Here is a 25,018-nt window from a genome sequence, read left to right on the forward strand (position 1 = left end):
CAGACAAAGTTTCAAAATTAGAGTAAAACAGCTACATGATACATTCCTTACTGTAAAACATTTATAAAAGAAAAAGGCACAATAAAGGATAAGTTTGTTTGGGGACTTTGGGAAGCAATTAACTCACCAAATTTTTGACCAAAATTGTGATGTGCATCTTGTTTCGACAAAACATACAGGCATAAAAAACCTACATTTAATATACATAGCTTTGTGTACATCTTGGTTCTCACTCTGAAGTTGTTTCTGTTAGTCAAGTTTAGAATGTTAGAGAATGCTGGTACAAGCACTGAGAAACTTATAAAAATTGATATTATTATTATAGTAGGCAATGTCTAGATCCAAACAAACTCCAGTAACAAAACCTGTAATTCCAAAGACATTTAAAAAATACTTCTTACTACAGAAAAGTTCCACTGTATTATACTCTATGAATTCAAGCAGATTTTTCCTCCCCTTAGTTCTTTACCTGTAGTTATTCCAAGGCTTGATTATCATGTTACAATAGCCAAAGTCTGCTTTGCTATTACTTACCAAAAGGTCTTTCTGAAAATCCAGTAGTCGAGGTCTGTAGTTCATATCAGACACATCAACCACAAGTCCAACTTTGGTACCTTTTACAAGGCCAAACACCTTCAACAAGAAAAGTCACTGTAAATACTAAGCTTACCTAAAGTTCAAAAATGTTTCTGTTTGTTCTGCACAATGCCATGGTAAATTCAAATACTACGTATTTACTTTCAGTTTAGGCTCTCTAGCACAAAAATGAGACAGTGACAAAGACAAGAAAACAGGAGAGTACTACCGCCTCACAGTTTATCCTTATCAGTGAGTCACATTGCCTCCCTTCCAAGACAATGTATTCATCGTTTGGGACAATAAAATCACGACTTCGTGTATAGCTTCTTGGTCAGGTTAAATCAAGCCATGTTGTGGAAGCTGGATTTTGGGATGCTGCTCATTTCCCTGTCCTCTCTGAGAGGGAGTTATGTCTTTACCCATTTTTGACCATTAGAACTGCTAGGCACAGTAAGTGATTAACCAGCAACAGAGGGCCCACTTGACTGAAAGACAGCTGCGTTCCAGTCAGAAGTTAAGCTCCCCTTTGTCTGCTTCTGTTTAAGTGGCACTGAGAGGCCCCGATTAAGATTGCTAAAAAAAAAGATCAAATCTAGAAAGCAAAAAACTCACATACCAATGAAAGATCACCAAAAGTAATAAATTGTCAAGATAAGGAGCGCTGCATATAACGTGAAGCAGTAAATAATGAAAATACATAACCTTTCTGGAGGCCACTTTTTACTAGCATTCAAAGGTTAATTTATTCTTTAATACTATAAAGAGTTCCCTTCTAAAAATATCCTGCAAAGTTAAAGTTACCTTTCTGCTGTCCTTCAACAGCCACTGAATTCGCTGCTGATAAAGTTCAATCACCCTGACAAAAGGCATAGCACAGCTTTAGCCAAGACATTTTTTTGCATTCTGTATCAATGTAGTATTGCACAATCTGTCTTTATCATGTCCTTTTTCTTGCAGATGCAAAATCACGTTTTAAAAATACTGTTTTCAGCATTTATATAAATAGTGGTTGCAGGGCTAACCATTTAAATACCTCTTCCCCTTAAATTGTTTAATTGACTAACTAGCTGGCTGAAAAAATGGATCACTGAAATGTTTTCTTATCAGTTTTATTATTTATTTATTTATGTATTTATTTATTTTTCTACTGAGAGGAAGGAGAGGCGTGTTCACCATGTGTATGCATGAAGAAAAAAAAGTTCAGGCAAAATTGAGCTAGTTCATCACACATAGCTTATTGCCAGGAGATATATTTAATGTAAACTACACAATTGTTTAAATTGTTTAAGACACTCATGAAATACAACTTTGTGATTGGAAGGCAGCACATTCACTGAAGTTTTGGACTAGTTGCAGCACAACTTTCAACAATTTAATTTTAAAATAGGTATAAACTGAGGTAAAACAAAATACTTGCTGTCCCCAAACATTGCTTTATGTTAACCAACTTATTTTTAACACCCAGTGCTTTGTTTTTACTGTTTGGAGGTTTTAATCAGCACTTCAAAGTAGGAAAAAATCTTTGCCTTGAAACATGAAAGCTACTTTTTTTAACCAGATTTGCTGAGACTTTGTTTAGATGGCAGAGTACTGAAAAGGGACCTTCTGAAGATTCTGGATCTTCATGACTGACATGGTGAGGTATGCTGAAGTAACGGCACTTCTAGGAACAGTCTAACAAATATTGTGAAGACCAGCAAAATTATTACTGTACAGATTATTGAACCTATTCATTAAATGTCTTCCTCAGTTTAAGTTTTCTTCATTTTATACATTTAAAATTCATTTGGTAGTTAACAGTTTTCTATATATCTACTATACAGGCTTTTTCCCTCCTGGTTCCAATTCAAACTACTTTCAACATTCCATTCCTTGAACAGAAAACCGAGCAATACTGTCTTTTGTAACTGGACACATGATTTGAAACTACTGTAAGTTGCAATAAACACAACTCACATATATTAGTATTACCTGCAAAAAAACAATTCATTATCTGCCTTACAAAAATCAGCTTATTGCTTCATTTCAAAACTTGGTTGATAGGCATCTTCCCCTTCTCAAATAAAAAACCTCAGCTATACTGACACATAATCATCGCCTGCCTTGAATCTCGACAGAAAGGATTTAATACTGATTTAATTCACAGAGATTACAAATTAGGATTGAAGAAAGCATTTTTAAACACCTAAAGAAGGACAGGGATATGGTATCATTTAGTATCAAAATTATCAACAAGATCAAAACTTACTCAGAAAGTCTGGACTCAAAATCGGTAACAGTCTCCTGTGTAAACTCTACCTCTTCAACACCGTTTCTTGAATCCCTGGAACACTATGCATAATTAGCATCAGAGACACACACAAATCAGGACTAATTAAAGGGCAACATTATACTTACGAAATAACATTGCCTTCTTTCATCAGATGTTCTAATGTTAATTTCAAGGATTCTAAACTGTAGTTTCTTAGCCATTCTTCTGTGGTTTGTACCTTTTCTGACTGTATTTTCTTCATTTCAACTTTCTATAGATCAATTAAGAAAAAAATAAATGCAGTATAAAAAATGAAATGTGCTGTTCAAATGCAACAAACATGTAAGTCCCAAGAATGGCTGCTGTGAGGCTGTACATATTCAAAAACAATGTAATTTTAGGTACTGCTACATAGCTACATTCAACAACCAGTAAATTTTAGGACAGGGGATAGAAGAAAATATTCTGCAGTTGGGATAGACCTACTAACTTATTTGTATGAAATGTACACTAAGAAAAATAGTGCTGGAAAGCTCAGTATTATCAGCATGACTGAGTCAACATAGTCCAATATAATGCAGTTAGTACACTATCTTGAATTTGGGATACAAAGTAAAAAAAGGTTTCAGAATACTCCAGATAGAGAGCTAAAGGAAAGAAAGAGAGAGCTTAGTTTGGAGGAGGTAAAAAGGAAGACAACAAATAGTTCAGTAAAAGAAATAAAATAATATACCCCTGTGATTAACAAGAAAGGGAGAAAAATAAAGCATCTCCAACACTTGCCTCACGGATTCTGAAGGGGTATATACTGTATTCCATTTTTCTAAAGAAAAACACAGCAGCAATTTCCAATTTACTTTTATCATTTTGCCTGGCCTGTTCACATACTGATTTATCTCTGCAGAAAAACTTTATGTGGATTCATGACTTTTGTGATTTTATCTATCACATTATCTGTATATATATATGCCAATATATTTAAGGAGACTTATCAGTTGTATGTCAGCTTATTTATTCCACACTCTGTATTTACAGTGCGTGTGTTACTTCTCTAGTTGCTCCATTTAGCAGGAAAACTTGCCTACCAGGAGATCTTGTGTCTCGTTAACATGCATTACCAGCAATCCATTGTCCGGTCCTAGATCAGACAGAGTAAAATCTTGCCATGGTGGATGATCACTCTGTACACTGGATTTTGTGGTCACACTACAAGACAATGAATTTTATGGGATGACTTAATTGCCAAGAATATTCCTGTACTGTCACATAAAGTTTTTAATGTGGGAAGTGTTTTTATATTTTGCCATTTGTTTACACACTCCATTTGGTATCTGATAAGTGTTTTGGAGGGACATATTGCATAGTTTATACAAGCTACAGTTATTTACTTTATATATACTTATGAAGTCCCAATAGAATTTTGTAACAGTACCCTTACCCAACTTTTTCCAAAAACTGATCATTGTCCAGCAATTGTGCCATTTTCCTGACATGTGTATCCATTATATGAACAGACTTAGCCTTCAAAAAAAAAGTGACAAGTGACAGTATTACAGCAAACTGCTTAAAATATACTATTCACAAAAACATTAAAATTGACATCAACTTTTATATGATAATTACATTGCATGTAGGACAACAGAAAATTAAAAAGCAGTTGCAAAGAGGAGTTACAATTAACCATCTATAGAAAATGCATTTAGAAATTACTCTGGAATAGTTATTTGTTCAGGGACTTTATGAAGCTAATTATATATATGCACAGCTGCTGGGAGATAAGTGACAGAGCTCAAGCAGAAAAAAATTACCAAAAGCAAAATCCAGGGCTCTGAGGGTGAGCGTGAGCTGCAGGGACAAGGGGCAAGGAGTGGGCTGTGAGGCACAGAGGTGAGTTGGGAGGGTTAGGTTGACAAAACCGGCACAGGACGGTCCACCATAAAACCATCTAGGCTGGAAGAGGTCTTCGTGATCACCAAGTCCTACCATCAGGCTGACCTGTTGAGTCCTATTGCCGTTCCTTCACTTCACCAGGCTCTTCCAGCTCGCCCCGTCCCAGCAGGTTCCAGAGAGCCCCCTCCCCAACACCTCCTCTCACCACAGGCGGCAGAAAGACCCCCTCAGCGCCCTCACCGGCCCGTTCCCTCCAGCGCCTCCCCTCACCTCACGGGGAAGGTTCCCCAGCCCCTTATCCCTCCTCCGCACCCCCGAACAGCCCGCATCCCCTCCACGCCGCAGCCAAGAACCCCCCGCGCCCCCTCAGCAGCAGCACCCCGAGGCGCCTCCCGGCCCTCACCCGCCCGTTCCTCCGTCAGGCTCAGGTGCCTGCGGCGCGGAGCGGCCGGGAGCAGCCGCCCCCCGGCCCCAGCGGCAGCTCCGCGTTACGGCGTTGCCTGTGGAGACGGGGCGGGCCCGGCGGGGCCGCTGCCGGCCGCCAGAGGGCAGCGATGGGCGGGAAGCGCCCGCGTGTGAGGGGAAGGCACCCACGCGCGAGGCGCTCGTTCCAGTCAGGGCAGCCGGGGCCGATGGCTTTAGTAGACAATTTATTTTGATAAACTTGCTCAATAACAAAAATACAAGTGAAGAAAATTATGTTCATTTTATACAGTTTGTATTAACATTTGTTCAGATATCATTAATTGGAAAAAAAAATAAAAGTGTTCTAACCGATTAGAAAACAATCCTCGGTAAGGGTGGTGTGGGGTGGACGGAGGACTCAGACGGCCAGGCCTCGAGCGGGACAAGCGGCTGGCAGACACTCTTTCCTTCATTATTGTCATCCTTCACAAAGCTTTTAAAGGACAGCGTTCATTTCCCCCCCCCCCTTCATTTGTTGGGGCACACAGTACTCTACAGGTGTGTTCTGGAGTGGTTAAACAACAGCTCTAAACACAGGTGTTACAGAAGGGCCCTCATCTGGCCGCAGTGACAGCAGCCAGGGGGTCAGGCTCAGGTGATGCTGCACCCTGCCAGCAGCTCCAGTAACACAGGTAGCGCTTGCCAGCAAGGTAACAACTGAGTGCAGAATATTAAATGGTTAGACTCATGTACTCGAGCATCCCACCCTCCTCTGAGAGGAATGGCTTCCAGCTTCCAAAGGCTTCCAGCTGAGCTCAACCATAACATTTATGCAGACAAATTAACTAGTTTCCCTTCTGAAGGTATTTTAAGCTTCTGATTTCACATGTTGTTAGGCAAATAAGTGACAAAGTGTGCACAGTGTGATGGGACATGAAATGTTTTAGAGAATTTTGAAGCGTAAGACTAGTCTAGTGATGCATGAAATGAGCTGTCCTTCAAGAAGTTAAATATAATGGCTGACAGAATTAGAAAAGTTTATGTAAACACTCAACATAAATATGGGATTACCTTTGGAGAAGAGTCATATGGAAACATTTGCTTTTCATGAACTGAAAAAGTCTACAGATGTTTAGGCATGTTCAATACGAACTTCTTGTAGTTTAAAATTAAACCTTGTGCAAATAAAACCTATAAATAGTATTCAGCAGATTTTACAGTGATGCTCTTAGGTATGAAAAAGAATGCACACATCTTTCAAACAAAAGTAACAGACAAAAGTTTGACAAATGATTGCACCATAAGACAGTGTTTTATATACAGCTTACAAGATATGATTTTCTGCTATAAATTAATACTGTACTACATAGTACTTAGTGACTTCATTAGAAGCAACTGTTGATAGCTGTCTCTTCATTTACTGAGGGAAGGTTTTTTATTATAATTTATGTATTTATTTACAATGCAGATGGCTGTATCTATTTCTGGACATGAAATGCTCAAATATTTAATCAAACAGCCAGCTAGTTAAATCTCCACTATTTAATAATTCAAAGCAATAGCATTGGCAGATCAGAAAAATTTCCAGCCAGCCAGCCACAGACTGGCTATGCTCCAAGATAAGTGTTCATGTTTTTTATTGCATGAGGATCCATTTACTCAAAGCCTAAATCAACTGTGTACATGATGTTACTATATCCAAAATAGGTAAGAAGGAAGAATCTTAGAGGTTGAGAAACCTGACCCCTTCACTCATGTTCTAGTTAAAAAACCTCCTAGAACTATTTATAGGAGTGACATTCCTGAAAACAGAAGAGCTTTTCTGCATCAGAATTCCTATGTTTTAGTCAATACTTCAGCTTTTGCTACACCACCAATAACACTGAAAATTTAGACACATCCGGCATCTTAACCTGGCATTTTATCTGTCTTCCACAACATTGCTAGAGGGAATTAGAATATCTATGCAGATGAAGGCTTAAGGAACCAAATTATCTTTAAAGCATCAGCTCTAAGTAAGTGCCTGGCTGTACTTACAGATTAGTTGAGAAAAAAATTAGCATTCTATGAACACTTCCTTTTCTTTGTGAGTGAACTAACTGGAAAAAAAAAAATCACGTATAGACCATTAAAGTAGCAAATGTGTTCAAAACCACCAAAATGTGAACTATGAACTGTTTAATACAGCAGAGTCAGGGAGAAGTTAGAGGACCAGAACCCCGTAGGGTTTGAATGGCACTGAGTTTCAAATAATTGTGCAAACTGTCTTATCACCTTAAGTGTCTGAAGATAAGTGATTATTTTGGAAGCTTCTGATTATTTCACTAACATTTTTTAACAGTGCCTAGTAATGTAGCTCAAATAAGCTCCATAAAACAGAACTTGAGACATACAATTTTTTGTTTGCTTTCATAATGGACCTCAAATAAACCATGAGTTAACTGGTAAATGAATGTAGACAGTGGCCCAGGAAAGCTCCCTGCACTAAGAAAAATCTTAATTTCTGCAAGTTTAGATTGAGTAGTAAATTATGACAATACCTATGGAATTGTAATGGAAAGTAAAACTGCTTTTCATAAATAATACTTCAAATTTGGATGGTCCTTAAATCCACATTTATAATTGCAGTGAACAAGGCATATACTATTTAAACAATTATACTGCTTTTTTAGTAAAGGTGAATTAATAAGTTCATCCATCTTTGCAGTGAAATAGCATTTGCATTACTTTAAACACTGCATTTTACATGCGCTAGAGAAATGTTTATCTCTGCTGTAAACTGCAGTGCTTGAACTCATATGAATATCAATAATAACAATGTTGTAGAAAAAGAGACTTTCTATGCAACAGTTGCTAATAATTTAAATAGTGTCAGTTTCCCCAAATTAGGATTTTAACTTTAAGGTATGACATGATCTCACCTTCTACCCTCATATACAAATAAATTACCATAAAAAGAATTTTAGCTTAACTTAAAATTGCACCTAGAAAGGCATGGGATCGTTTGTACCTATTACAAAAACTGTTAAAATCAAGGGCTGCTACAAAGAATGAGGTAAACTGAAGACTCTCAGCTATGTGGCCTTCAGAGAAATGGCTTTTTTTCTATTGAGTTCTAGTTTTGCACACCACAGTGTTTTGCTAGCAAAGCGTTCTGAGTTCTTTTCCAGGAACCATTTGTGTATATATACATATATATATATATATGTATATACACACCCACACATACACACACACACTGTATACTGCATCAGCAAAATATATATATATTTATATATATATATTTATATAAATATAAGGAAGAAATCCCCCTCTGAAATGTTCCGTAGTGTTTTTCTAGAGCTTATGGGAGAGGAGGGGATGTACGTCTTCTTGCTGTTATGTATTTTTTGGAGAACAAGTGATCTATTGGCTTCTTGGTGCAGCAATGCAAGATCGATCCATATTGGTGCCAAAGGCTTTGCGCATTAGAAGGATGTAAAATACTAATTTCCTAATCAGTGAGGCCAGCCTCACTTGAATTCCTCTGCAACCCTCTGGTCTACAACAAAGTTCATAAATACTTTGACTTCCAAATTGTTAGACGTTAAAAATGGGAACAGTACAGTAAGATGGGGCATTATGCTTCTCAGTGTAAAGCATTCTTCACTAGTTCCTATCACAGTGCAGACCTGACTGCATTAAATATGCTCAGGAGATTAGTCAACGTTGTCTGTATTTGGTTATGGGAAAGGCTCTCCTTTTTTCAATCCAAAGTGCATAGTGAGAATAAGTCAAAGCATTCCTTTTTCAGTAAGTGTTTGATAGTCATATCTAGGCATCCTCCTGAGAATGCAGTTCTGTGTCTCTTTTCCAAAATAAAGTCCCGCAGTCCAGACATTCATCAGCCAGGTAAACAAACTTTGCCAGCAAATAGAAGTCCAACTATTGTAAAGAAAATAGATAAAACAAACAGTACATACGAAGACCCAACCACTGTATTATTGGGTAACTTGTATGGTTGACCTCCAACTTCATTGATGTAAAATCCAATTGGAAATATTAGGGCTGCCATACAGAATAGAATCACTGCAAAGAAAAGAGAAAAAAAAGTCATTGCTGTGAGTCAGAAGAGTCAAAATATTTACAAATCCATAGAGCAGTATAGGAAAGCAAGCCACGTATTCTGACCAAGCCCAAGATCTGAGATATTCCCACACATAACTAGCTTGAAATGACTGAGTAGGCTCTACCTTGTATTTAAAAGATCCCTTGTCTATTTCCAAGACAGACTAAAAGATCCCTTTTTAACAGTAATTTCAGCCTTGCTCAATGGATCATGAACTCTTTACATAAATACATTTAAAGTATGTACTTCTACCACTACCCATGAGTCTAATCATAGAGCACATTACTCCTAATTAATTTAGAAATTCCCTCCCCCAAAGTCAAGATAAACTAATATTCAACATTGAAGAAACTTTTTTTTTATATCACTTGTCTTTTTCCAACTGTAGCTGCCGTCTCCCATTCTTCCAAGTTCTTTTTCTATCCAAGCTTTGTTAAAAATAGAAAACATTGTCATTATGGTTTCTTTTAGACTAAAATACAGCAGTTTCCTAAATTTATTTCTTAAGAAAATATTCATATATCCTTAAGATTTTCCAGTGGAGTTTAAAGAAAGTTTTCTGATTCAATTTAATCTAAGCTTCTTAGCAAGAAACTTCAAGTTCAGACTCCATGAACTTAGAGAACCAAGCAATGACACTTCTTTTTTCACTTTAATAGTTGGACTTAGGTACATGTTTCATGTTTACAACTGTCTTTGTGTAGATATACAAAAAATAGAACTCCTATTAAAGCCATTCATTAAAATTACACTATGGATTTCACAGGCCTTCAGATATTAAGTGACCCTCATTTCTCTCAGCACACTTCAGTGCTCTGATCAAATCCAGTAAAGGATATCCAGTGTTGTAATCTTTCCCAGATGAGAACTCCAGTGTTCCTATAAGATACCTCTGGATAAATAATCTTATAGAATTTGAACATACAAAATGCAGGGTTGTACAGTCTCAATGAAGGGAATGACTTCTCAAAGAGAGAAGAGATTCTTCACAAGAAAAAGGATTAGCTTTTAAGTTGGTTTGACTGCATATTCGTGAATATAGCATTAGTTATTTTTTTCTTTAAATCAGTATTAGCACAACAGATTTTTTTCTACAACTTAACAGTAAGGCACTAAATGTTGACTTATTTCATGTATACGTATTTCAATGTTATTTCAAACATTTATTGGGGGTACCATGTTCTACTCACAATACTCATTCAAGCAAATCTAAATTATATCTGAGGGACATGTTCCACCAACCATACGCATACTCATCCCACATGATGCACAGTTCTCTCAGTTCTCAACAACGCACACTACATACTAGTTCATTGAGTTTCCTCTCACTTAACACACACTGATGCTTTTTATTTGTTAATAAGAAACATAGGTGCTGTCCTTGTCAGTACGCTCTTCTCTACCACTAAGAGATGAAACTCTAGGGGTGCTGTTCCCTACTTGGGAATAAAAAAAGCAACATTCTAGTAATAGCCATCACCTTAATTACTGGCTCCTATGCAAGTCAGCATTGCTCCATATCTTTTTGTTTCCAAAAGGTACCTTAAATTCAGCAGCTCATCTGTCCTTACCAGGACAGTCTCTATTCTTTCCAAACGAAGAGATGATGGCCTAGAGCAGCCTTAATAGTTCGTCAAACAACTTCATTACTCTTCTTCCTGCCTAAATACACGTGCTCCAGTCCTTCCAGCTTTACAATGTTCATGCCCATACTAAAAACTTTATCAACTCCATGTTTATTCAAGGATCAACAGCTTATGTCTTTATGTATATCAGGTCTTAATGCTTAATTCTTGTAATTTGCATAGCACAGGTCTCAGCTTTGAGGAAAAATACTCATGCTCTGTAGAAGAGACTAGTTATGGGCATGAAGAACCTGAATTCAAGAAATGTCCATGAAGAATTATGGACATGAACAAAAAAAAGGACTGTTTCATCACATGATGCACATCAGACCTTCGGCTGATCCTTGCATTCCTAAACATGAAGCTGCTTACACAATACCTTGAGTTGAATGCTTCTAACACAAGAATCAGCCTCTCCGCTTACTTATTTATTCCCCAGTAAGCATTTTAGTAAATAAAAATAAAGTAATATGTATATACACATTCCACTAGAGGGAGCATGTGACTTGATTTTAATATAACCACACCAGCAGATTATGGAAGAAAAAGCACAAACAAATCTGGCAACTGCAGTTACTGAATTGTTGCTCAGTGCTACCACGTTAGACCATCTGTTAAAAAAACAAAACACAGAAACCAGACATTAAACATCACACACTTTAAACATTAATCTAAAAGTATTTATCTATTTTATTGGTCCACATAATCAAATCCTTAGAAGATTGTTTCCTCTTTTTTAATTGTATCTTAACCAGTAAATGGTCCATCTGACGAGAGAAAGATCAGGTATATGTTTCCTGAGCAGATCTGTGTAAGCACAGAAGAGCTCTGTATGTAAGTGGTCCAGAAAACAGTGGTCAATAATGCATACTTATTAACGCAACACATAATTAGTAACAGTTTCAACAATACTCTGAGGATGAGTCACATTATCATAACTCAGCATGTTTTCTATTACATCCAGTTTGTCCCTGAGGAGCATTCCAGTTATTTACCAAATTTCTATTGCATTTTTAACAAAAATGCGCTTATAGGAAATAGCTTTATGACTCTGACACAACCACCTCCACTTCCAGGATTAAATCCCCTTTATTGCTTTCAAGAACTACATAGCTGGAAAAGTTCTGCTGGCCTCATGGATAAGGCTGAAGAATGTATCTTTATTCTCTCCTCTACTGACCAATTTTATTTGAGGTACATTGTACATACCTGCACCCACAAGCACTCACTCCTAGGTCTGAGATCTGTTACTGGCAAGCCAAAAATTTGCCCAGTATCTCATGTTCTTGTGGGACGATAACATAGGCAGGTACCTCAACCCTCCCTCAGTTTGCAAGAGGAGAAAAAATAAATTCTGCAAACGCAGACTGAGAAGAATGCTAATTTACATACACGCTTCAAATGTTTGTTACAGAAGTAACCAGCAGTCTTTTTTTTTTTCCAAATAACAGCACACATGTTCCGCTGTGAGGGTTTCCAAGCAATTTTCCTTAGCGTGGTCTAAGAATTTTTAATCTACTGAAAAACAGATTTCAAAGTTTGTCAGATAAGGAAATCTAAGTTATCATCTCAAAAAAATGACATATTAAGATGCATGATTACTTAATTAAAAAGACAAAATCCAACAAAGGAAGCACTGAGTTAACTTAGCGTATATTGTTCTAGAATGAGAATTGCTGGCTAGAGCTGTGACACAAAACACAGCTTTCCACATCTGGTCGTATCAGTTCAGCGAATTTCCAGCAAAATCTCCAGCAACCCATAAAGAACTTCTTCCTCAGGAGTACGTACTTACGATTTCAGGGAAAGTTCGCAGAAAGACACAATCATTACAGTTGGTATTAACAAAAATATTTAGGTAACAGAACACAATTTCTAGTCTGCTTCTGAATGTTGTCTGTCAAAAAAAGTCTAGATCCTTTAATTCTTAAGCTTGAAATTGTTTTCAGCATCCAGTGACAGTAACTTCAAAGAATCCAAGATAAAGTGTATTGAAAGAAGAAAAAGGATATGGTCTAGTCTTTAGGGGAGTATGGTACTACCTGCTTGTCTATTTGGAGATGCATAACATAGAAAGCAGAAGCTGGTACAAATCCTTTGTAACCCAAGAAGCCCTTTATTCACTCAAACACCAGGAACAAGTATTTGCAAGATAGCTAATACTAGTTAAGAATATGATTGTCCTACTGTGTTTCTACTTGTGTTCCACAAATCAAGTCTGTTACGCTTATGAACATTTAAATCCTAATACAAATCAGTAACAGACTCTCTTGTAAATGCTAGGAAAAAAAAAAAAGGTAAATTATGATTTTCTATTCAGCATCTCTTCCTGTGATATATCTCAGAGAAGCACCTACACTTCAGTGGTGGTAACAGAATTAGTTCCTTTTCTAACTGTAGCAGATGGTAGAGACCTGAATTTGTTTAAGATGTAAACAGACCTTGTAGGCTATTCTACGAATTCCTGCAACATCCCAGATTGTTATAATATACAGAATACCACATACGTGGCCTCCACAGAGGATAAGCTCTGGATATAGTTCCTAATTATAGATCTTAACAGTATCTGTCCCAAGGACCACAAGAATTACAGCTTTAAGGATTTACCATAGGTTCGCCACATCCTATCTTCTAAAACAGAAGATGGCATAATGACCTGTAAAGGAAAGGGATTTAGATTAATTTGAAGTAGGACTAGCAAGAAAGGAGTAGGTTCAGAGATACATAGAACAATACCAAAGCCAGGTTTCTTGCCTGCTACCAACTTATGCCTCCCTGTCACAGGGCAAAATTAGTGATGAAGCAGTACAGAAGCTGGGATGGTAACAGTTAGCTCACACTTGAGCAAAAAGTAAACAATACCATGCAATGAATAGCTGACAGATCTTTGGTTGCCATCAACAGATGAGGCACAGCTGTGTGTCTGCAACTCCTCTTTTATTGAAGAAGCACACAGAAACCTGGGCAGTACAGAAATGAACACCAAGAAGGAATCTACTCTTCATTACATTGTGTGAATTCAGCACTACAGCTAATGGGACTCAGAAAAACAATAGTTTTGACAGTGTCCACGCCCAGGGTGACAATACCTATCACATCAGTAGGAATACTATGATTTTTGAAAGAATCTTCTCTACAGGAAGCATAGGAAAACTTTTGCATTTGCCTTTAGAAGACTTTTGTCAAGTGTGCAGCACGATTTGGAAGACTGAAATCTCTCTTCTGTATGCGTAGACAGTTTGCAGAGAAGCCTGAAAGACAAGTTTCTACATAGTAAAGTCACCAATGGCTGAGGAAGGATGCAAATGCTGTGCTAGCAAATACTCTCAGGTGCATCCCTTTAAAAGTGTATACAGGAAAGCATACACATGAAATAAAAATTAAAATTTGGTCCTTCACATGTCCCTTAGCTAAGGCAGACAAGATCACTTGGCAATAATTCATATTTAGTAGATGCACTATTGAAAAGCGTGTTATCCAAGATGACAAGACTATAAGCAAAAATTCCAGTAAAGATAAGGTACATAATATGTTTAATTTTTCTCCAAGCCTAATTTCTCAATATGATTAAGACATCAAGGAGAGACACAGGTTTTTGCTGAGGAAAAAGGTTCTGATTCTTACTTCATGAGAGCTACTCCTCCTGTAACCTTTGCTGGATACAACAACAAAAGCAAGCAGGTTTCTCTAACATAATTGGTAGTGCCAACAAACTGCTGAATACAGAGGGATGTGTGTGATGGGTCACCCAAGAACCTGTAGATCCCATCTACAGCCATAACCTGGGTAAAACATGAAAATGAAAATCAGACTGCAATAAAAGGTGATACCGACAGCCTGGATAAAGTCACCACAATCCAAAACAATGTCCAAAAATCCATCTAATACTATCTTAATCTTTTAGTTGTAGCAGAAAAACTCTATCCTACCTTTACTTCTCTTTGAAGGGGTTGGTATAGGCATGCCAAGCAACCAGCACTAGTTTATGACCTGGACTCTTCTTCCCTGAATTATCATACTGTGCTCTGTAAAGTGAGCAAAGGAATGAAGCGCTGAGGATGTTTGCACCAGTTTGCTCTACAGACTTCTATCAGTTGAGAAAAACATTAAACAGTCCCTTAGGGTCTTTCACATGATTATCACAAAATCAAAACAAAGAAATCAGGAAGCTTCTCTTTCCCTGCACAATGTTGTTAAACAGCTACAGGGAGCTGAGCTTCCAAGACTTTTCTCTTCTGCAAGGGAGATCTTCATTCTCTTCCTCAAAACGAGAGGATATTTCAGATAGTTATCCAGGAATAAGAGTGAGACTCTCATCACTTCTCTGGATAGCATTCCACCCCCTTGGACAGAAGGGTATTTACACTGGATCTGGAAACAAACGGACTCAACCCATCAGGGTCAAATTCCAGCATGAACCGGGCAAGACTGACCTCTTACCAGACCCTCCTTGCTACTGGCAGAGTTGCAAGGAAACGGCTGAACAAAAGGATTCCTCTGCTGTTACATGATTTAATTTAGACCCCCCTTGCATTTGAAGGGAACAGAGCTGCCAGTCCCCGGGTGGCCTTTAGCAACCCTAGCAAACTTTGCTGCCACCTAGGACATCACATACTCTGTCACATTTAGAAAGCTCTGCAAGAACAATATCTGCTAGTTGCCTGTGCTGTGGAGTCTTGAAATCACCTGCAGAAGATATGTAATACAATTATGAAGTTTTCTCTATCCCCTTCTAATGAGTTACCCATCTTTTCATAACACGGTACTCTGGCACTTCACAGGAAGGACCTGTTCATTGTAGTCCAAGTTAATTCCACATGTCGCCTAATACCAATCTACATATAGATTACTAATTTGTGTTGCCGTTCAATGAACGAGAGAATTTGTTCTCATCTACCTCCTGGAAAGTAAAGAACTCTGCCTTCCATTCACTTCTTTTCCCAAAGTGACTTTTATTACAAGTGAGTCAAGCAATACAATTTCCCATCATCATTGTTAACAGGAACAGAAAGGTCACAGAGTCATACGTATTGGAGATGAATATCAAAGATGTTGAATTTCAGCAACACAATCAGATCTTAATAGAATCATAAGAAATTCTGAGTTGCAAGAGAAAAAAGTTAATATGCTTCATTATTAAACATCTCCTAACAAAGGCAAGTGCAGACCCTTCTATATTTAGACCTTAATAATGGACCAGTTGCAAGCCCAAAGGAATCTACAGAAAAAAAGAGCTTTAGGTTACCAGAATTTTCAGCTGAACCATGCAAAGTTATAGAAAGCTAAAGATGCAAGATTTGGATTAATGGAGATATTTTAAAACACTAAAATATGTAAACCCCAAAATGCATGTTGTAATTTAAAGAAAAAACCTCAGTAAATAAACACATAGTACTAAAAAAAACACCATAAAACAAGCTTTGACTTCAGCTCACTGTAAGCATTCTAATCTTACATAGCATTCTGAGCTCAAACCCTCCCTGCATACATCAGATGCACATGAAATATGTATAGATATACAATGACAACTGGAAGTTGGGATTTAATATTCAGTAATACTCATGTCTATTTTAGTCATTCACTTGAAAATAGAAGTCAATCACAATGAATACAGCATTTCAACAGCTCCACTGTCTGCAAAAGCTGCACTACCAATTTAATATGCTATGTAGCAAAGTTGTCAGAAGGATGGCTTTGATTGTACAAGTGCCTCAGCAAAGTGCCTCTGTTGAAGCTCAGTGCTTTTTTACATTATTCCCTCCCCCAAACAAACTTCAATCTCATTCATATTAGATGTCATAGAGTTCCATTAAACCTTATTTATGTCTGTGTAAACCACAAACTTGCATCTTCTAGTTAGTGTTCACACTACCTTTAGTGGTATGTCATAATTCAAGTCAATTTAAAAGCCCTCAGGTTTCGAGTTTTTTCATGCTGTCATCCCCACCATTAAGGCATCATTTCACAGTTGGCATAAGCCTGTAACACACACCAAGAAAAGGAAGTTTGAAAGTTACTCCCCTTACTCGTTATAACTATTTTTCATTTGCAATGAAGGAGCCACAGCATGTTTCCCCATGCAGAAACACAGGGCTGCTAGAGGAGGCTCAGCCAGTACTTTATTATGCCCGTACTTGTGCAGAGCAGAACCAAGGGAGGCAGAAAAACACTGGTACTAGTCCCTCTGCTAAAGCACTGCTGCAGGTCACAGGAAGCAAAAGTCTCAGTGCTGTGAAGCACAGCAGATGCTCTGCAGTGGGCAACCCTCCTGCATAGCCAATTAGGATGCAGATATTCCAAATAAAAAACCCGTTGTGAGCATCAAGCAGGACTGAACCAGCATCAACCCTGAATGAGGTATTCATGAGACATGAGACACCTGAAATAGGGATGGATTTCAAACTGTAGTAAGTCTTAGATGCATCAACTGCTTCCTCTACCTAGGGGAAGGAATTTCCAGTCATTCCATTTTGCTAGGAGTAAGACTGGAGATAAGGGCATGGGGAAGACACAATCTGGGACTGTCCTCTTCCATCTCTGCTCATTCTCTTCAGCCAATTAACGGCACTCCTCAAGGAAGGTAAAGGGATCAGGGAATGCAATGACTTCCTATACTCTCACCTTGGGCCAACAGGTGATTAATCCCTCTCAGTTATCAATCCCTCAATTTTTGAAGAATTTCTTTTTTCTCTCAGATGTGGTATTTGAAGAGAAAGAACATTTTATATAGTAGGAGCCCTACACATTTTTCCCTGACAACAGTATTATTTTAGACTCCACCAGTTTATCCTGTGTACAGGTCAACTGTGTAGTTGAGGTCACTTACTTCCAGTGAAAGCTATCCAGCGGGCATATTTAGTAGCTTCTCTTCGCCAGTGGGAAGCCACCAGCAAACCACATGTGACAGTTAGTGAAATGATTCCCATAATGATGAAAAATAACGTAGTGACCCACTCAGGAGGCAGCCGTGGAGGAATACAGGTCCTGTCACGTCCATGGATGGTTTGACACTGTCGCACAAGGCCAACTGTGAGAGCACCTGAAAATACATAGCAGAGAGGCAAGTAAACTTTCAAAATCCTCTCTGAGGGGCGCTCAGCTGCAAACTGAATCTCAGATTTGTCTAGGTATAAGGGATTCTTTGATGAGCCTTAGTAAGTCTTTCAAAGACAGAGGATAGGAGGGACATCTATCTTCATGTTCTTTCATCAAACCTTTGCACAAATTGAAGTGAGATGGCTACAGGCTATACAAGCTGGTTCTTGAGTGGCAGTCGAGGTCTAATCAAAGGGATAAAGCAGTCCTATGAAGCCTACCACTATCAGCTAAAATGGTATTGGAGTTGTAGAGGGGACTCTCACTCATCTTTGGAAGAAAAAATACTTTTATAATCTGATAAAACAGGATGCAGGCCCCTAACAAGTCTTGGTCTAATGTCTTTTTCTCTCATCTGTAAACACAGCTTTAATCCTCAAAGTCTTGCTGTAGAATCTCCATTTAGTTCATATGAAGATTTTAAGAATGTTTCCCAAATAATCCACTTATTGACAATAACTGTCTAAGAGTCAATTGACTTAGGTCAATTATTTTGTCAGCTAACAAGAGTTACAACACACACCACCTGGGATATCTATACTACTAGCCAAAGAGATCCTAGGAAGAGAACAAGGCTGGTACAGGAACCATATTGTTTTGTCACAGTCTACCAGAGGAAAAAAAACAATCAAATCATTTTAAAATTGCCATCAACTGTTTGCAGTAACAAAATGCAGTTTGCAGTAGCAAACTGCAATGCAACAAACAGGCTGAGCCTAAGACATATCACAACAAGCAGAATTCTGTAAGTGACAGAAAATCAGATGTTTTCAATTAGATCCAAGTAAATCTGATTTAATATCTATTTCAGTGCATCTGAGACTCATACATAAAGCAGCTTTTAGTAAGCTTTAATACTGAAGTTCTTTACCTGGAAAATTTTAATGCAACGTTAACATGTAATGTTAAAATCTATTTCTTCCTGTATCACTTAAGTCCTATATTTCTCAATTCTTCACAATTTCTCTTCTTCTGATCTACGTCCTTAAATAATCACAATTGTTCTTTATCTAAAACAAAGTCATCAATGGATAGCATTAGAGTCAACATCTTCCTCCACAAATTATTTTAAACAGGCCAACTATAACATTATTTACTTAAAATAAAGAGTGCAACTCAGAAAAAATGAAAGATTCACTGGAAGATTCAGAGATGTATTTTCAACTTGAGTAAAAGTTTGAGTAAAATCCTTAAAAATGCATCAATTACAAAACCCACTACTGCAAAACTGGCATTTTCTACTCCAGATATACAGCAATCACACCATGGCTGCACACCGGGATTAAACAGAACTCAGCCAGAATTATACAAGCAGACTTGCACAGCCCACATGCCTATACACTACAGTTCTGCATGCAGTGCTTCTCAGTTGCTTTTGTGCTGCCTGCAATGTTTTCATTTTACATCAGCTGCCAGGACAGAAGGGAGATGTGCATGTGTCCTTGATAGTCAAGCTCCCTGAAACACACACGTATTGCAGAACCTCATATAAAACACTAAGTAGCTTGGGGATAAAGAGGCTATTCACTGCAGCCTGACAGAACAATAAACTAATCCCAATCGCTCTGCAAGAATAGGACTTAACAACAATTTTGCTGCCTTTATAGCAAAAGTCAGTTCTGTCTAAACTGAAGTATAACTTTTAAAAGTGTGAAAATTACATCATGCACTCAGATATTTCCTGAATTCATGGACAATAATTGAGCACATTTTTAACTTTGACAAAAGCAACAGCACTAGGGCTTTGAACCCTAAGCCTACAGACTCTTTGGAGGTCAAATGAGGATAAGAAAAGGTTTGTGAACTATTTCTAAAGGTTCCATAAAAGTAACTAGGAGAAACAATCTCACTCATAAATTTCAAGTTCCAGATTAAGTTCACAATACCAGGATATCTCACATAAACTGAGGCAGCAGGAAGTTAAACTTCATAGCTTGGTCCCAGTGACAGATCTCCTGTTGAATGCAGATTTCAAAAGAAGAGCAGGTACAGAATGAATCAGCACTTGAGGCCACAAAACCTCATGCAAGCCAGACAGGATTACTCTGCTGGGTGTATTCATACCTACACAGACATAAAATTTGATTCCATAAATAAGACTTCTTTTTGGTGTGCAAAAGGAGTATTTACTTGCCATAGAACTCTACAGAAGAGTGGGTTTACGTGGTATTTGATTATGTAGGTCCTGCTCTAAAGCCAGCAAGCAGACAGTTGCTAGGCAGCTTCCAATGATACATCTAGGTATAGAAAATCTTGGTTACCCTTATCTGATTTACCACTGAAAGTAGGGACAGAGATACTGAATTGGACAGTCTCCTCCTGCCCACAGTTATAGAACAGCCCAATAGTCTGTCTCAAGCCGGTCATCAAGTTCCACTCTTATCCCTAGGAAAAAGGGGCTTTTAGTCATTCCTTCAGAATAATGCCAACATAACTGCTGAAAATCTAAGCACCAAATGCAGCAGTAAAACAAACAGCAGAGGTAATGCTAGTAGATAAGGCAGCTTAAACAGATACACTCTACAGCCCTAAAACACGTGCAGCAGAGTTAGCACACCTGCCCACCCTCCAAAGCCCCAGGCCTGCCGTGAGCTAGGACAGCATGGGGATGCAGAGGGCTGGTCCCCTCCCCTCACGTCCTCCCCCTCCATAGCCTCCCAGTCTGGCACTGTGCAACTCAGTACAGCCAGTGCAAGGAATGATCAGTACATGCACTCAGAGTTACTAAAAATGAGGCTCGGCCTTGATCAAAGCAAAGGATGAGCAAATGTATGTGAAGTGGTCCTTAGTCTTTTCCAGTAAATCTATTCCCTAAAGCACCAGGGTAAAGTACCAGGGCATTTCAAGCATGTGAAACCTTCTTCCAATAGTGAGTCTGATTATAACCAGGACTCCACATTTTACCACTGAGAGATTTCATGATCACATTCCCACACTACCTTACCTCATTCCTCCAGTAATGCTTATTCTGACACTGCCTTTTTTTTCTTTTAGCAGGATCACTAATAAAAAGGCTATTTAACAAATGCACTAAGATTTGGGAGCATCATCTATTTTATAATTAAGTTTCACAAAACCATAGAGAGACAGAGGGAGGGAGAAGGCACCCCACCAAGGGCAGGCGAGCCCTAGGCTTTCCCATTTGTGCAGATGTGCCGCTGCACTGAGCAGACCCACGAGTCCCACGCCAGCCCTGCCGGTGCTGTGCCATCCCTCTCCTGTTTCCGTGGTAACTACAGAGCCACCAAGGAGGAAGCACACACTGCGGAGAGAAACAAAGATTGCTGCAGCCCTTTCACTCCCCCACCTCTCCATTACTTCTGAATTATTAACAGTGGCACAGCGAAACCACGGCTGGAAAGCAGGGGCATAAGAACAGCTGTTCAGATGTTTGCTGTTCATCTATTATTTGATTGCCAGAATGTGCAGGATCAAGCATGCCACATGGACACAGCAGAGATGCCAGTGCCCTGCAGAGCTAACTGTGGCACAAGAAGCAATTAATATGATAAAAGCATGATGCAGTGAACAAGATGTGGCTCAAACATTGCAAAGTCAGAGCTCAGCAGCTACACTGTCACACGAATATACAAAGCACAAATCCTCAGATCTGCTTTTCCTCATAAAGCTTGGGATACCTGCCTGTCCTCTGCACTTCCCTCACTTGCAAACACTTTCCCCTTGTTTTAGAGAAAACGCTATTCCTTGGGTTTAAATGTATCTGCAACCTTCTATATTCCCTGACAACAGATTCCTCACTTTTACCTTCCATATATTAACCACATCCCAAGCAACATGCTTATTACTAACATTAAATTAATATTATGGACCAATATGCCTACTGAGGAAGTTAAAACAGTCAATTGCTCCAAAACAGCCCACCCACCTGCACTCCCTCCTTTGCAGTCCTGATGAGATGGAGTGCTTCTGCCAGAAACCCCAGTTGTGTCTGCCTGACAATTTCTTCTCAAACTTCTTTTTAGTGTACAGGAGATTTGTTATATCATCTTTGCTAAGCAAAGAACATAGTTTACAGGGCTCCTAATGAGCCACTGGTGATGTAAATCTTAGAGCACTGCCAATGTGGCAAGGACACTGAAAAGTTTTATGTTTTAGTAATGAGCACAGTACACGGAGCTATGTTATTTGGGCACACTAAAACATTCATAGCTGCTGGTTAGGTAACAGTCACATGCCAGACAATGACATGTAAAATAAGGGCAGCTCAGTTAAGCCGTTTCCTGCAACTTAACTGGGCCACAGACAGGGACAGGAGGAAATGAGATTATTCTTGGAAAGTTTCTAAGTTCTGTCCAATTAATAAACTCGAATGGAAAAGGGGCCAGGTCCATTTAAGAGGAGGAACAGACTGCAGCTGTCTAGGCACAGACACAGCTCACTACTTGATCCAAGCAGAAACTTGAAAAGTCTAAAGAGAATGCAGTGATTTGTTCATCACAAACTAATTCCCTGTATCAAGTTCAGGTTAACCATCAAGTTGACTTTGGCCATCTTGCCTTTAACATGTCTGCTGCTCCTTGCCTGCAACCAAGCCTCTCTGACAGGAGAACGTTTTCAAAGTGAGCGAAGCATAGCCGAGGAATTCCTGAGAGGAACAAACAACAAAATAAGGTAAGAATGGTTCCAACACAACTGCCCATAACAGCAAACAAGGAGGAAGTGTTTCCAAGAAGATTTCTTTTCCCCCCCAAGTAATTAAAAGAACTCTGCATTTTTTATTTTTTTTTTTAAGTGGGATGTTTCCCAGTCTTACATACCAAAATCATTTTCCCGCAATGGAAATTGTCACATTGGAGCATTTGTAAATTACTGTACACACATGATTAACTGCAGCTAAGTAACTCTAAATGGAATAACACCTTTTTCTACACTTCTTCGCTTAAGCCAGTGTTGTAGGACAATAATATCTGGATTACCTAGATAAATATAAAGACTACTGTAAAAGGATCAAATATAAGAATTTAAGATAGGATCAAATGCCAATTTCCAATCAAGTATGAGAAAACCACATCTGCTACTGTTCCAACATAAATAATTACTTCTTTTGTGAGGGATGGGGCATAGTTTGAAGAGATGCTGTTTGGCACTTACACCACTAAAATAACTTCAAGGTTACCATGCAAGTCCTGTATTCACAATGTGGTATGACAGATTGATTCTTTTACTGCAGATGATCCACTGTGTTGTTCAGTTAGTAGATAAAAGGCAACCAAGTTCTGACTCACTAAAATAAGATTTATGAATGTTAAAGGATGATTTAGAGAAAGCGTTAAAAGAACAACAGAGGATTAACTGCAAAGGCACAGAATACAGAGGAACGCAAAACAAAATGGATTATGAGTTATCATTCCTGTACTTTGTATGCCAGATCTTAGGTTTTTGACTCTGTCTCTTGAATTACCTAACAGTTATAGTAACCCTGGAAGAAAAGTTTTAAGAGTTTATCACTTTGAAGCAGACCAGTATTATTTTATCATTTGACCTTGCTTCTGGTCATTTGATATGTCCCGTAGATATTTATTGGTTCAAAACCCACATCTAACAAGTATTTTTTTACAATGTTGAAAAATCAGTTTTGATAAGGACCTAGATTTACTTGCAAAGTCCTTGCTATACCTAGACTGAATCTTTTAAGAGCAAGTCAACATTGCAAGGTACGTTATATAAGCTGCTATTTCTCTTCTACTCCATTTATCCCCTTCTCAGAACTCAGAATGTTCTTTACTTCTCAAACCAACTTTGAAACGCGCTATTCTTCTTCTTGCACTAGAGATACAAAAGGTGTTCCTTTGTCAGAAACTAAGTGGCTCTCTTGTGAAAAAACACTCATATTGGCAATAATAGATGAGGTAGCTTCCCTAGCTTCAAACAGTTTACTAGCTATGATGAACCTATTAATTGAATTCTATTTAACAATCCAATACCCAGACAACTTAACTTATTAGGTACCATTTTTGACATTCTTTAGAAATCCAAAGCTTAATGGCTTTTAAACAGAAGAATTCTCATTTTAAAAATCTAGTCAACGTTAAAGGGTCATGGTTTATCAAGCAGCCTCGCTGCTGAAGACCATCTGGTGCCTGAATTGTCTCAGAAGTTTTCAATTCAGTATTTGTATGATGCCTAATTCAAACCAAATCCCCCTTCCACAAAAAGCAGCCTTTTCCCTCCCTCCCACCACCCCCAGAGAGAAAAAAAATAGGGGCCATATATTGGGAAAGATCCTTATGACTTAGTAGAAGTAGAGAAGTTTATTACTGCAGATGAAAATCATTATGATATAGGAGTTGTAAGTGGTGTTTAAATTGCAGACATTTGGACTAATAAGCCATAAGTTTATTTCTGAATTCCAACATACAAGGCTTTCAGTGCCAGGCATTTTTTTATTATTTAGTTTAAAAAGAAAAAAAAGAAAAAAACCAACAACGAGATGGACCACCACACATTGAAAGAGTTATCCTCAGGCAACAACACAGGAACAACTCTCCTGAGGACATAACAAAAGCTCTGTGCATTCTCACATATCAGAGCCAAGAAATCTGCCCACGCCAAAGGTATTCTTTGCTACTTCGGAATGCAGCATTAATTAAATGTCGGTAAACAGGATCTCTAATAAGTTGCATCCTTCTGGTTGTTTTCTGACACTATAAGCATTTGCACAATAGGACAGTGTTGTCAGGGAGGACTGGAATCTTTAGTTTTTCAAGTGGCAAGGGCCTGGCAAAAAGATCTTGCTTCGTTTTAAAACAAATCAACAAAAAGCTTAAGGTTTTAACTTAAAAATAAAAAAATAAAATGAATCTATAGCTATTTTCAGTCTTCCCCCAACCAAAATAGAGCTACTCAAATTTGACAAAATTGTGCCAAAAAAAAAAAAAAAAAAAAAAAAAAAAAAAAAAAAAAGAGATCAAAGGCAGTGCCAATATTTAAGTGTTCTTCCCAGTCAGCTCTGCTAGTTTCATGCCATATGTTCAGGAGAAAGCCAGAAGCTGTGACACCTACAGCTGTTCTGCCGTTTAGCATCTGATGAGCGTGTGTGCTTTT

At 38.3% G+C, this 25,018-nt stretch overlaps 2 protein-coding genes across 2 annotated transcripts in view; both read right to left on the reverse strand.

The window, feature by feature from the left end:
* VWA3A (von Willebrand factor A domain containing 3A) overlaps positions 1-5,186 on the reverse strand; it is a 43,299-nt gene extending 38,113 nt beyond the window's left edge. The window contains exons 1-7 of the mRNA XM_084536616.1: positions 5,124-5,186; positions 4,269-4,351; positions 3,949-4,036; positions 2,977-3,101; positions 2,828-2,902; positions 1,381-1,435; positions 535-633 (exon numbers count right to left, since the gene is read on the reverse strand). Of these exons, the coding sequence (XP_084392742.1) occupies positions 535-633; positions 1,381-1,435; positions 2,828-2,902; positions 2,977-3,101; positions 3,949-4,036; positions 4,269-4,333 (507 nt within the window). The 5' untranslated portion in view covers positions 4,334-4,351; positions 5,124-5,186. The remainder of the gene's footprint in view (positions 1-534; positions 634-1,380; positions 1,436-2,827; positions 2,903-2,976; positions 3,102-3,948; positions 4,037-4,268; positions 4,352-5,123) is intronic.
* Positions 5,187-5,353: 167 nt separating this feature from the next.
* MOSMO (modulator of smoothened) overlaps positions 5,354-25,018 on the reverse strand; it is a 31,273-nt gene continuing 11,608 nt past the window's right edge. Inside the window, exons 2-3 of the mRNA XM_084536618.1 lie at positions 17,685-17,897; positions 5,354-9,193 (exon numbers count right to left, since the gene is read on the reverse strand). Of these exons, the coding sequence (XP_084392744.1) occupies positions 9,009-9,193; positions 17,685-17,897 (398 nt within the window). The 3' untranslated portion in view covers positions 5,354-9,008. The remainder of the gene's footprint in view (positions 9,194-17,684; positions 17,898-25,018) is intronic.

This window comes from Aythya ferina (genome assembly GCF_964211825.1).
Source record: "Aythya ferina genome assembly, chromosome: 15".
Taxonomy (NCBI): domain Eukaryota; kingdom Metazoa; phylum Chordata; class Aves; order Anseriformes; family Anatidae; genus Aythya; species Aythya ferina.